This window comes from Monomorium pharaonis, chromosome 11 (genome assembly GCF_013373865.1).
Source record: "Monomorium pharaonis isolate MP-MQ-018 chromosome 11, ASM1337386v2, whole genome shotgun sequence".
Lineage (NCBI taxonomy): Eukaryota > Metazoa > Arthropoda > Insecta > Hymenoptera > Formicidae > Monomorium > Monomorium pharaonis.
In genome coordinates this window covers 2,801,233-2,815,979 of record NC_050477.1, presented here as the reverse complement: position 1 = coordinate 2,815,979, position 14,747 = coordinate 2,801,233, and the positions used below count along the sequence as shown (strand labels likewise).

At 29.8% G+C, this 14,747-nt stretch overlaps 2 protein-coding genes across 2 annotated transcripts; both read right to left on the bottom strand.

Moving 5' to 3' along the window:
• Window positions 1-487: 487 nt before the first annotated feature.
• On the bottom strand, window positions 488-8,486 carry LOC105830620. Its single transcript, XM_036293832.1, has 9 exons — window positions 7,154-8,486; window positions 6,563-6,967; window positions 6,036-6,237; window positions 5,620-5,834; window positions 3,673-4,050; window positions 2,882-3,262; window positions 2,253-2,457; window positions 1,812-1,967; window positions 488-1,657 (listed from the first exon to the last, which is right to left on the bottom strand). The coding sequence occupies exons 1-9, from the start codon at window positions 7,513-7,515 to the stop codon at window positions 1,613-1,615; spliced, it is 2,349 nt and encodes a 782-aa protein (XP_036149725.1). The 5' UTR covers window positions 7,516-8,486; the 3' UTR covers window positions 488-1,612.
• Window positions 8,487-8,938: 452 nt separating this feature from the next.
• On the bottom strand, window positions 8,939-14,747 carry LOC105830626 (odorant receptor 13a). Its single transcript, XM_028193712.2, has 5 exons — window positions 11,651-14,747; window positions 10,877-11,260; window positions 10,105-10,306; window positions 9,274-9,429; window positions 8,939-9,189 (listed from the first exon to the last, which is right to left on the bottom strand). Exons 1-5 carry the CDS (start codon window positions 12,010-12,012, stop codon window positions 9,142-9,144), a joined length of 1,152 nt encoding a protein of 383 aa, XP_028049513.1. The 5' UTR covers window positions 12,013-14,747; the 3' UTR covers window positions 8,939-9,141.

The following is a 14,747-nucleotide window of genomic DNA, read 5'->3' as shown; positions in this document are numbered from 1 at the left end:
AGTTGATAATTATTGTGTAAACAATGTTAATTAAAAATTAAAAAATAATTAAATAAAAAATAGCTTTGTGTCAAAAGTTATGAATGTTTTGGGCTAAAATTTTCAAGACTTTTAGAGAATAGTAACCGTTACTATTTAAGCCCTATTACAAAAATTTGCCATCACTTGTCCATTTGTTATTAACAATTTAAAAAAAAGGTAAATTTTGGCAGTTTTTAATTTTTTTCTCCTTAAAAAATAAACCAATTGGAACGTTCGACGGCTCATTTAATAGATATTTTTAATACCTATAAGCTTATATTTTTTGTTTTTTGCTAACAGTAATAAATTTTTTTTTATTGCCAAAAAACGAAAATTTTCACCTTCTTTCATTGTTTACACCATAATTTTCAACTTTTTCCGAGTTGAATTTTCGTTTAATATGTTTGTATGATTTTTCCGAATAAGAATCTGCAATAAAGCCTCTTACAATTTTTTCTCGAAACAGTGGTTTTTGAGTCTAAGATGAATTTCCACACGGGTATGATTATATAAGTAAAAACTGAATTTGATACAGCAAGCAGTATAACATTTTATGAAATAAATTGCGCGTTTAATAAAATCCGTAGATTGTTTAAATCGCACACTTACCACTGCATGGAATTGTTTGAAATATAACACACTTTATTTATTCACATAAATCGCGTACAATATAATCTTGGAAGAATGAGAGTTATTCAATTGTAATAATAATTCGCGCGTTTATTCATGCGAATACAAAAAAAACAATATTAATGTTTAGAGCCATGCACTATCGTGCACTCTTTTTCAAATCTTTGGCTCTTAACATAACAAACTTAACAATACTAACATCATATTTTATTATTGTAAAATTTAACAAATTCTATTTAAATGAAAACGAAGCGCGTCTTACGGCAGACTACGTATAGTCTTACGCACTTGAACTTCTTTGCCATAGTACCATTAAATTGTCTATAAAAAATTGACATAAAGTCAATTAGATATTTATTACGAGACGCACGTTTCTTTCCACTCCTATAAACTATAATTATGAAGTTTTTTTCTACTTACAATCGCCATCGAAGGTTGATACACGTTCTTTACAGTGTCACGCACATTCTTATTCCCCTCGAATAAAATATTTATATTATTTTTATTTTACCAGAACTTACTGGTAGATCGTACTTCTTGCAACGCCTTACATTATAGCATAAAATAAGAAACAATGTGAGCGACATGACTATTATATAATATATTTATATATGTTCCAAGTTGATTGTTTGAACGTAGGCTGACTACGGCAAGTGACCATTCAATAACTATATACTAGCTGTAAGAGTATAATAATATATCGCTTATAACGTACTTGAGAAATTATTTTCCTCGACTCCATGTTAAAACCTAAATTAGTGCTTCTTGTATTATATGAAATCAAAATGTGAATTTTATTACATGGTACAAAATGTATCTTCAATGTGTGTATAAAATAGCGTCATTATTCCTAGACGTGCAGGATCGAGTAAGGTTGAAATAAATACGTAGATATTTTAGGATTAGAATTTACTAATTTATAAGAATCTACGTAACAACTACATTTTTAGTTATTTATATTTTATTTTTGAAGTATATTAAATGCTGAATATGATGTCTTTAAAATCTAAAAAATTAGATATAACATTAATGTGGACTATTGTATGAAATATTATACGGAAAATTTGAATTGTGTTTTCAACATATGTACTAAAAATGTATCAAATGCGCACAGATATTTATCTTACGATCAAAATATTTGTCATATCAATAACACTAACATTGCTATAAGACTGGAGAGACAGAGTTACAAAAAAACTGCTAGTGAACTTTACAGGAATTGTACTTCGTATCATGATCATCATTAGTTCTTTCTTTTCGTTAACTGATAATAGTGGCCAATCCATACTATATATAGCGTCTCCTACGCTCACACTCTGCCAACATAACATAAATATAATTATCATTTCAAAATAATACTAAATAATTATCAATATTTATCATTATTTTACTAGTTTTTATGCATACACACATATATGTGTGTGTGTGTGTGTGTGTGTGTTTTATGCAGAAATTTACGCATACACGTATTTATAGACTTGTTTAAAGTGTATCCAGGAAATAATCTTTCTTGTAAAATAATTAAGTTATACAAAAAAAGTATTTGTTAGTTTCCATCAAGTTAATCTAATTTGATATTATTTTAAAACATTAATAATTACCTTAAGAATGACTTCGTTTCCAGACCAGCAATAAACGTAGATTTGTACAAACATGCCAATGGTGTACACTAAGAAAGTTGCAGCTTCAGACAGTTCTGTAATATGTATTGACAAATAATACACACTTGTACATAACACCAACATGCTTGCAAAGAATTGAACGAAGAGCACCTGGTTGAATATAACATTTACCGTTTTGGCATATCTATAATAGTTTCAAATTAGTCTTATATTGAGTAAGATAGCTACTACACTTGATACGTATAATTTTATAACATGATTCCTACAAATTCAAAAATTGTAGGAAAATTTTAATATGCATAACATTTGTTTAAAAACATCTATGTGATTCTGACCGAACAATTAGATTTAATTTTTATTTTTGTTTCTTCGTAATTTAACATGAAATGGCCATATAATAACATCACATTCGGAATGCTTTGCTTTCGAACTTGTACCAATTGTCTATTAATTTCAACGTCAGTTATATTATTTTTATAATTTTAAATATCTTCTTGTGTCATAAGCCATAATTATAATTGTAGACAACAGGGATTTTGGAATACAGAAATCAAATAACATATACTATGTATATTAAATGATGTAAAATGAATTACTTTGTGACTTACTTATAAATATTGAGATGATGACGTATACACTCCGATATCCCTATCTTGTCTTGATTTGATGAAGAGAATGCATGTCCTAGATATTTAATCGTTTTACTGATTATTAATTTGTGAAGACGACTTTCAAAAATTTCAAATTGGGCACACGTTTGCAAAAGCAATCCTACGACTAAGGTATCTGTGCCGGTATTTATCATAGCGGAAAAAATTACAGTTATAATTTGATAAATGGATATAATCCAAAACATCATAGGTACATTGTCACTATATGGCAGCCATATTCGATAGGGCAAATGACCTTGCATAATATTTAATACTGATCCTATTGTAGTGCCTGTAACGGAGCTTGTTGTCAAAATTAAGTATTTTATTGAACATGATCTGTAAATATAGAAATGAGATTACATTATAGCTTTTATAGATTTATTGTAATTATTATAAAATTTACTTGTACAATTAATTTGCATAAATTTTTTCTTTGATTGAATTTAATTATTAATTTGTGCACGTACATAGTATTATTTAAAAAATGTTTAATTTATATATAAATTTTTTTTAACTCAACGAAATATAAATAATTATTACATTTTTGAAAGCGGCAATTATAACATTAAAGTGTAATATCAATAAAATTCAACAAGTAAAAAATTTAACGTGGATACAAATTAAGTTACAACTTTCCTCAATGCTAATTGGAGAGTCAGAAATGTAACACAAATTAAATTTTAGCGACAATTTATGCAAGTTAAACTGTTATTTTATTATATATCTTAATAACTATAATTATGAACCTGATAAACATATCAAATTTTGTTTGTATCGCCGCTTCGTCTTCGTCACAAGGTTTACACGGTGTCTTCGTCAATACTTGTACCAAATTAGTGATCGCATTCCGCCGCACAACAACGACAGTCGCTTTACAACATACGGCAACAATAGTCAAGAACATTAAAGTATTAGTGGCAAAATCATCGATATTATCAACAATAAGAACTATATCCAGAAATTGAGTTAACATCAAAAGATAATGCGAGAATATTACAATAAAGGTAAATACGTTATATAGCAGTTTTGCACTATTCGATGACCACTTGATAGGTCGCCATAGACCACAAAAGGTATGCATTAAAAAATTTAGAGAAAGTATTTGCATATTTTGGACTTCCTTGCTACGAATAATTTATTGATGCGCTCAAAAGAATAGCCTCTTTATACGTAAAATATCTACAAAAATTGGTTTAAAATATTCCGAAAAGTATATATCTCCTTAAATATGCTAAGTTAAATATCTGATGAATTAATGTAAAAATTTAATTTGAATTGTAAATTGAATTTATTATAGAAAACAGTATAATATTCTACGAAATGGATTATATGTACGTTTAATAAATTTTACCAATTCTTAAAGTCTTTGACAAATGTTATTTATTTAACACATGAATCGTGCATAATATCGAGTTGAGAATCACGGATGATCTTATTTAATTGTATTGTATTATTCATGTAAAAATACAAATATAAGCAATAATTGTAAATATTTATCGCGCACCTCTTTTAAAATATTGCTTCTCACAATTTTACTAGTTACTAATGAAACAAAAATAACAAATATTACTGATACAATATGTTTTATCATGAAGGTCAATAAATTTCATTTAAATGTAACTGAGCAAGACTAGCGACTGAGGCTATGTACGGTTTTACATACTTGAACATGTCAACCCCATTGCAGTATGTCAATTATAGTCATTAAAAAATCGACATAAAGTCGTTTAGACATTTATTACGGGGTACATATTATTTTCTGCTCCTATGATTACTACAATTGTGGAAGTTTTTTTATTTGTCATCGGAAGTTACCCTTTCTTTATCGCGCACAATGTTACGTTCCCATGGGATAAAATATTGTATATTTTCCGTGTCTCCGTTAGAATTGAAAGATCGTATTTTCCGCAGAGTCTCACGTTGTTGTAAATTGCAAGATACCGTAGTGATGAAAAGATAATGTATGGTATATTTAAGTAATTCCTAAGTTAACTGTAAACATATACGTCGAATATAACACAAGTATTGTGAAACAATCTTGTTGTGTATATGACATGTGGCATAGATGATCAAATTATTTTATTATTAGTTATATAATGCCAAAACCCAAATTATTATTACTAGTGCGTTAAATATAACTTGTATTGCGTTACAGTGTGCAAAAAATATTTAATATGTATATAAAATAGCATATTATATATATTTCATCACGCAAATGTCATCTTCTATTTTTTTATATAAAAATATTTTGTAGAATAATATTAATTTATATGATTTTTACTACTGAGAGGAGAATATTTATTTTTTATAATTATTGAACAGTACTAGCTAACTGATAATACTATAGTACTAGTATTACTAACTACTAATACTATCATATATCATCTAATATGCCAGAGGATGATTCCACATTTTATAACAGTGCGGCGTTATCTTTAAAATAAAATTCGAAATGAGAAGAAAGGTTGAAATAAAGAAAAATTCACCCTGTTGAAATTTTTTCTAAGAATTTTTATACTAATTAGAACAGAAATGTTGAGAAAAATTTTCATCAAGGCAAACAAAAATTTACAGATTTATCCACACGCTACAACATTTTTATAATGTCCAAGCGTCCTTTTTATAGTAGTTTCTCATTTTTGTAATACATTAAACGCAGAATATGATATTTTTAAGATCTGAAAGAAAAGAGTCAGAGATATATCAATACGAAAGACCAGATACATTTGCAAAAAAACATAAGAATACTAACATTACTATAAGATTGGAGAGATAAAGTTATTAAGAAGCTACTGGTAAATTTCATAGGAAGTGTACTGCGTAACATGATCATTAATAATTCTTTTCTGTCGTTCACCGACAGTAAAGGCCAGTTCATATTATATATTGTATCCCCTACCCTCACACTCTGCCAACATAAAATAAACAAAATAATTGTTTTATAGTAATAATAAATAAACTTTATTAAATAATTTACATACATAAAATTTATTAAATGTTTTATATGCATATTATCACACGCTTTATATGTATATCACGACATACGCATGTACACATATTTACCAAATATATCTAATGTTTTAAAACTGGATTGTGAATGTAGATTTACCTTAAGTATGACTTCGTTTCCGGACCAACAATAAACGTAAATTTGTACAAACATACAAATAGTATATATTATTAAAGTAGCTGTTTCCGATAGTGTACTGTGTGTTGATAGATAATATACACTTGTACACAATACCAATACACTGCCAAAGAATTGGACAAAGAGTACCTGGTTGAATATAGCATTTACCGTTCTGGCATATCTGTAATGATGTCACGTAATAAACACAATGTTATAGACGTTCTCTCTTGTTATTACATCTAAAATTTGCAACTTGCTTAAAAATCGTGAAATTATTCTAGCGTATATAACTTAAAAATGTTCTTTTTAAAATTATTATTAGCAATTATGTATTAATTCAAAATAATTAATTATATATTATTCTTTGGCTTTAAAATCTCTCTGTCAGAAACACTAGTTATCATTATTAAGAATACAATTTATAGATAAAATAATAATTAGTTATGATATTGAAATATAAATAAAAAACTAGATGTGTGAACATGCAGAAAAGAAATAATACTAACTTGTAAATCTCGAGATGATGATGTACGTATTTTGATATTATCGCCTTTCCTTTATTTGACGAAGGAGATGAGTTTTCCAGATATGTAATCTTATTTGTCATTGATTTGTTAGTTTTATTAATAATTAATTTATGAAGACGATTTTCAAAGATTTCAAATTGAGCGCATGTTTGCAGAAACATTCCAAAAACTAGAGTTTCCGTGCCGACATTTATGATGGTACACAAAATCACAGCTATAATTTGTTGGAGAGATGTAATCCAAAACACGTATGGAGTTGTGTTAAAATCGTATGGTAGCCATACTCGATAAGGTAAATAACCATTCACAGCATTTAGAAAAGATCTTATTGTAACGCCACTGCAAGAACAAGTTGCTAAAAGAGAATATTTTATCGAGCACGATCTGTAAAATATATAATTAAAATGATATAATTAAAATTCCATTTATTAAAATATTTATTAATTTATTTAAAACGTTGAAAAAATTGAGAAAATTTAATAGAATTTGATAAACAATGATTCTTTAAACAAAATTCAATAAAGAGAGGAGACTCATGGAGAATCTTTGTCACCATGAATCGATGCTCACCTGATAAACTTATCAAATTTTGTTTGTATCGCCACTTCATCCTCGTTTTGAGGCTTACAAGGTGCCGTCATTAATACTTGCACTAAGGCGATGATTGCATTTCGACGTGCTACAACGATAGTCGCTTTACAAGAAACAGCAACAATAGTCAAAAACATTAAAGTATTCGTTGCAAAATCATCGATATTATCGACAACAAGAATGATATCCATGAATTGAGTTATCATCAAAAAATATAACAAGAATATTGCAATAAAGGTAAACATATTATACAATAGCTTAGCAATGTTCGATGACCACTTGACCGGCCTCCATACACCACCGACAGTATACATTAAAAAATTTAGAGAAAACATTTGCATATTCGCAACTCTCTCTATAATCAGCTTACTGAGATGTTGCACACAAATATAACGTGTTCCTACATGTCAAAAATTATTTGTTATAAATTATTTATTATTATTTTATACAAATTATGATTTTTTAATTTGTTTTAATATTGAGAGGAGCTCTTTACTCTTAAATTATTATAAAATAACAATCGATATCACAGCTGTATAAAATATATTAAAGAGAGAAAAAAAAAGTTACAAATATCTATCGCAAACCGCAGTTTTTCAGAATGCTACTTTTCACATTTTTAGCAATGCAACAGAAGTAATAGATGTAAGTTTGTTTTAATATTGTTTAATAAAGACAATTAAATTTCAACTAAATAAAATTATATACTCATGTTACAAGAGACTATGAGTTTATTCGTTTTTACTTCTTAGTCTTGTGTCATTAGACGGTTATTAGTCATAGAGTCTATTATAATTTATTACAGTATACGTTTATTTTCCGTTTATGCGAATAGCGTAATGACGGCTATATAGTATGCGACGGTTGTCTTATTTTTAATGATCAAGGGGTACATTTACCCTTATAAGCATATTGTCATATTCCCATTGAGAGAATAAAATTTTTATTCACATTTATGTCAGAAAGGTCATGGAAGCCGTTCAGTGAATAAGAATGTAAGCGATTATATTTCCCTTATTTTATGTCACAATGTTGCGAATACTCTATAAGATATTCTATTACATATTCTCTTGCTGTACGTATAATTATTGTTTGCCTGCTTAGTACAAAGAGCGCTGGCAGAACGTATCAACCCTTACACACCTACAATATCGCGTAGACATCGAATGTTTTATAGAGATGGTATCTTTTCCCTTCTTATTTCTCTTTTAATCGAATTACTCAAATAGACAAATATCGTTGCGTATGAAATAAAAGTTACAGTACGCTATGATTTGGAATTTAAATGCTTAATTTGTTCATGTTTGTAATAATTCTGGAAAAATCTGCATTGATCGAATAAATAAATAAATAAATATATATATATATATAGATATATATATATATATATATATAGCATCTAAAAACAACGTATCATAGTTAAAATGTACTTAATCCTTATTGTGTCAATATATACAATCTGTAACGTAACAATTCTCGTAGCAAGTTATACACAGAAATCGGCGACACTAAAAAGTCAATATAAAAGTAATCTAAAAATTCTATATATCTAAATAATTGTTTAAAATGTCTTATTCAAGATTTAAAAAAAGGTCTGAGGTGTCTGAGAATATAGTAAAAAAATAAATTTTTGAAACTTTAAGCAAAATATACATACGTACACAGGTAATTATATTTATATAAAAATTTTGTTGCAACATCACGCAATTAATTTTAATTTAATCATTAGTTTTTTATTTATTACTTTATAATCTCATAATTTACGCATTTTGTACTTACAAATAAGAATCCCCATTTTTTATTTTATGGTTTTGATATTACAATGTTACGAATACTCTGTAAGATATCAGAAGCGCGTATTAACAAACACCAACCTTAATAAAATAAATACTGAAATTTTGCAATAAGCAATTTATTTGTTATGTGATATCGTATACATAGCGTATTACAACGAATCAAATAAAATCTTAAAGTTGTTTTAGAAGGTTAAATGTGGAGAAAGTCGCCTTTAAGAGCTGTAAAATAAGAATTTTTTATAAAAATTAAACACCGTATTTGTAAGAAATATCATAGATAAGTCTTCAAATTCAAATACTGACATTAGTATAAGATTCCAGAGATAATGTCACTAAAAAACTGCTAGTTATTTTAATAGGTCTTGTGCTACGCTTCATAATTATCATTAAATCCTTTAGCTCGCTAAGTGTCATCAATACCCAGTCCACGTGATATACCGCTTCGCCCAGTCCGGTACTCTATGTAAATGATACTAATTTCTAATTAACCCATTAAGTCTCAAGCGGACAGTTTTCTGACTTTTTTCAGTGGTATTTTATACTGTGAATCTAATCCTCAAAAAATTTCTAATCAATTTTTTCTTATGTAAAATTTCCTAAATTTTCAATATCCGTTGTCAGAATTTCTCAAAAATGCGATCTGTATAATTTATATTAATTTATTTACAAAAAAGCTTAAATTCGCTGAAAATTACTCTGTGATTTTCCCTTCATATTGGATGTTGCCATCTTGAATTGAAATATACTAACACGTACATTTGAAAGTTTATGGTCCATGGACGCAAAATAATTCTATCCGTTTTCTATGTGTAAATATTGATTTTAAAAAAAATCACTGGAAAAATAAGCTTTTTTACAAATAAATTAATATAAATTGTCCATATCGCATTTTTTAGAAATTCTGACGACAGATATTGAAAGTTTAGGAAATTTTACATTAGAAAAAGTAGATTTGAAATTTTTTGAAGATTAGTTCATAGTATAAAATACCACTGAAAAAAAGTCACAGAAAACGGTCTGCTTAGGACTTAATGGATTAATTTTTATTTATTTTTGACAGTAAAATTTTCTGTTTTGCCCATTATTTTCTGCCCAAATATGTTTTAATATGTCTCTTTATAGCAGCATAACTACCTGGAGGATAATTTCATTTCCAGCCCAGCAATAAACAAAAATCTGTACAAACATGCTGAATACGAATCCGATCCAAGTGGCGATGTCTACAACTGTCACATGAGAAGACAGATAGTACACAATTAAACACAGTACCAAAATACTGACAAAAAATTGAATGAAGATCACGTATCTATACACATTGTTGATTCTTTCGGCAAGTCTGTAAACCCTTATACATTATATCACAAATAATATATTACATTAATAACATATTACAAATACATAATTGGAAATACGTATTATAGAGTTAGAAGTATATGTTACAAACTGTATGTAACTGAGAAAAATTTCTACAGAATAATGATCGGATTAGCGTATCAAAAAGTAACAAACAAATATTTAAATCAAATAGAAATCTAGCTGTAATTTAATAGGAATAAAATAGGTTTAATGGGAATAAAATCATCGAAATGTACAAAAATGAATGGAAAATAAATCCTTATTCATCACTTTTGAAATGGATAAGTCGTTTTTTTTTTTCAAACATTCCGATGATTTTATTCTTGACAAAACGTAATCGTATTTTTGCCCAATCTAAATATAAATTTGCTACCTTTTAAAAGGATAATTTGATTGGATAGTTTTCTCGGTATACGTACATCCAACATAATTCAGTTAATTTAATAAAAGAATACGTTATTTAAGAAAATTTATTTTTAAAAAGAATATGTTATTTAATAAATAAATACATGTAAATATATAAAGTAACTTTATCATTTACTTGACAAACCTGATTATGCACAGATGATGACAAATATGCTTCGACAATGTGTTCATTTTGTGTGATGCATTATATAATGATCTTTTCAGTGACATTTCCTCCTTTCTATCTTTTACTATTCTCTGAAGGCGATGCTTCAGAATTTCAAATTGTGCGCACACTTGTAAGCAAAAGCCTAATACCGTGGTTTCAGTTGCAACGTTTATAACGGTGGCAACAGTTATAGCTACTATTACTTGAATGGACGTAAACAAGAATAAAAGATACGAAGTGCAATCCCAAGGTACCCAAATATTAAAAGGAAATTGACGCTTAAGAATTTTAAACACTCCTGCCGTCAAACCACCCGTTACCGAGAACGTACATAAGATGGCGTAATATATGGAATATGATCTGTGTACATACATTTTTTAAAAATATATATTAGAAACATGTAATTTTTGTACAATAGAGATGACACAAGGCTACAATAGTATAAAGATGAATCTCAAAATTACATTTGAGACATCGTCAATTAAACGCTCAAAATGCATATGTGTAATACATTTGTAAATTTGCAGTAATAATTTCATTTATTTTAAGCACGTTTTAAGTACTAAGAAAATTAATTTGTTTTTCAAATTTTTTTACATGTTAAATACAAAATACAATATATATAAATAAAGTTCCTGATTTGATGTGTGTGTGTGTGTGTGTGTGTGTGTGTGTGTATCATCAACACATTTATTGACTTTTACTAATATTGATATTGTTAAAAGTCGCATCGACAAATGATATACCAACCTGATTGTATAATCAAATTTTATTTGAATAGCAGTCTCGTCTTCATTACAAGGTTTGCAAGGTTCTTCTTCCAGAGTTTTAATTAAATTGATAATCTGATCACGATAGATTATCATGGCAATTGTTTTGAATATTACAGTAATTGACGAAAAGAAAATTGGAGAACTCAAAGAAAACTCGTCTATGTTTTCGGCGACAAAGATAACAAACAGCAAGTTAGTCAGAGAAAGGCATGCTATTAGATACATCGTGGTAAAGGTAAATACGCTATACAACAACTTGGACCATTTCGAAGACCATTCGATTGGTCGCCACAAACCACATATGGTATATAATAGGAAATTGAAAGAGAGTATTGACATTTTTACAATTGCTATAATAAAAAATAACCAAATTCTTATTTATTGAAAAAAAAATTCCTATGGTAATTTACTAAATGACGCATAACACATACATATTTACAAAAAAGTCTTACCTTTGAAAATGATCAATTATATTTTTCAAAAGTATAAAAAATAATTTTGTAAAAATATTTTAAAAACCTGTTTTTTTAAGTGTATATTAATATCTATAAATCTTTATGTAGTAATTTTGTACAAAAATTTTGTACCAAAGAGAGATTAATCTTCAAAGCAAAAGCGGAATTATGTAACAATGATTTGTATTAAAATGCGTATTGGTATAAGATAACTAATACACAACAGTGTTTAAACGCGATAAAGGTTCATAAGAAACTAAGGATAAGCGCGTTTACGTCAACCCAGTCATCCCTATACAACTTAAAATTAATGCTTCATTAATAACTTGATACGGCAACATATTGTCGATATCAGGGTTGTAATTATTATAACGATATAGTCGTTTAATTCAGTTGAGAAATATTATCCCTCTCGATAAATTCTAACATACTGTCATGTTCCCATGACATGTATTTTTAATATTACTTATACATGCATTTATTACAAAACTCTGGTGCTACATGACTATAACGTTATCAACATATTTGATTGTATGTTGTGTACGTTATGATACATTTGTTATTTCTTGAAAGTATCCCATTTTGCTAAAAAGTTTTCTGAATATTCCGAATACAATATCTAATAATAATATAGCGTCCAGAGAGAAAATTTTTATATGTATATATACGATGTGTGATAAAAACCATTTAAAAATAAAAATGTTATAATTCAATATATGGATTTTATATTCGCGTGATTACATATATAATAATAGCTTAGAGAACGAGACAAAAGGTTTTAAGAATTATAATTATCTTATAAGAGAGAAAGTTGCCAACTAATTTTCAGTGGCTCAGTTATATCTAATGTCATATTTTTTGGTTGTCGTCAACTGTGGTCATAAATAAATTTTCACGTTTTACGACGTTTGCAAGAATGGTTTGCTAACATTCACCCTCTCTCGTCGCAGGTATAATTATTTATCTCTGTAATATCATGTTCTCGGACACAGTCTGAAAGCAAACATTTATCTTCGAAATATCGTCGTTTTTCCGTTCGCGTTGAAAAGTTTATTTTCTTTCGAAATAAATGAATATTCGACATCAAGATTTTTTTGTTTCCCGCACGTTTGCGCTCATTCACAGTTACGTTTCAATTCATTGAATATTAATTAAATGCGTAAGTTATTTGATAACGGTTCTATTACAGAAAGATTCCTTTTAACGGTCAAAGCGGAGGAGGCGTTTCAAGGTAAACCGCATCGACCGTGAGCAAAGTCTAGTTCCTCAGGAACTCTTGGAGTTTCGGGCATTCCTCTCTCCTTTTCTCTCCCTCCACGCCTTTCTCATTTTACTCGCCACGATGCCTCGGTGACACACTTCTCGCCGAGGCCGATTTTTTTTCAAAGTGTTTCACCTTCCGCTCGGGAGTTCAACGATCCATCCGAAACCGTGATCCACGCCTTCGGTAGGCAGGCGGGCAGGGAAGTAAGCAAGCAAGCAAGCAAGCACCGCTAGTAGGACACCGTCCTCAATAGCACGTCGAAAGTACGTGTGGTGGACGTCAGTGATCTTACGAATGCTCTCTATCGACCTGTACACCATCTCTGTGGTGGTGCCCTCGGCGCACGGATAGACAGACGACTCATTATATTCGAAAATATAGCGCCTAGAGCTGACGCGAAATCGCCTGTAACAGCGGCTCGTGGATGGGTGGATGGATAGGGTCGGTCGGTCGGTTAGCTGGTTCGTGTGCCAAACATCAAGAACGAAAACCTCTTCACCTCAATTAACACCGGTGCTGGTAGTGGTGACGTCCGTGCTGGTAGTAGTGAACAACGGTGGTAGTGGTTTGTAACCGGTAGTCGCGCACGCGAGTTTCATACTCGTGCTCGTCCTCTTTACGTGTAAACTGACGGTGAGATCGTGAAATTGGCTTGCGATGCGTAAAGAGTGCCGAACAATTATTAGTTGCGTTATTAATTGCGGCTATTAGAACTTGCGCGTAATTTGCGCCTCTGAGTAAAGAAGCGAGCTGCATTGATGACGCGAGAAGAAAAATTACATCTTTTTAATTAGCATGCCTCGTCGATTTCCCTCGCCAATTTAATATAAACGCGCCTAGGAAGTAACAGTTTCCTCGTCATCTATAGAACAAATGATAAATGTAATTTCTTACTCGTTCAACATGCAACAAAGAATTTCACGTAAATTTTTTTCGGGAGATACAGTTTTAAATTACTTTTACGAAGGTCTCTCTATCAATGTCATATCAAGGCTCGTTCGTTAATTGATTCATAGAGAGTCTAACATTTCCTGCGGCTTTTTACGGACCAGGCATTTCACACTTTTGTCTCTGTTACTATACCGTGCGAAAGCCACGTTCCATGTCCGCGGGAGATTTACAGATATCACGCTAAATACGTCCACACGCTAAATGTATGCGAAATAACAATTCGCCGCGATACGGTTGACGGCGTTGCTCATTGTGTGCCCGATGTCGGCGATGTGGTAGTGTGGCCGAGAGATGAGACAGTAAACGGGCTGTCTCCCAGCTGGGACACATTGTGCCAGTGGTTGGTCTACAACGGCACAAGCAGACAAGATACCGCAGCAGTAGTAGATACCGGAGCGACGAAG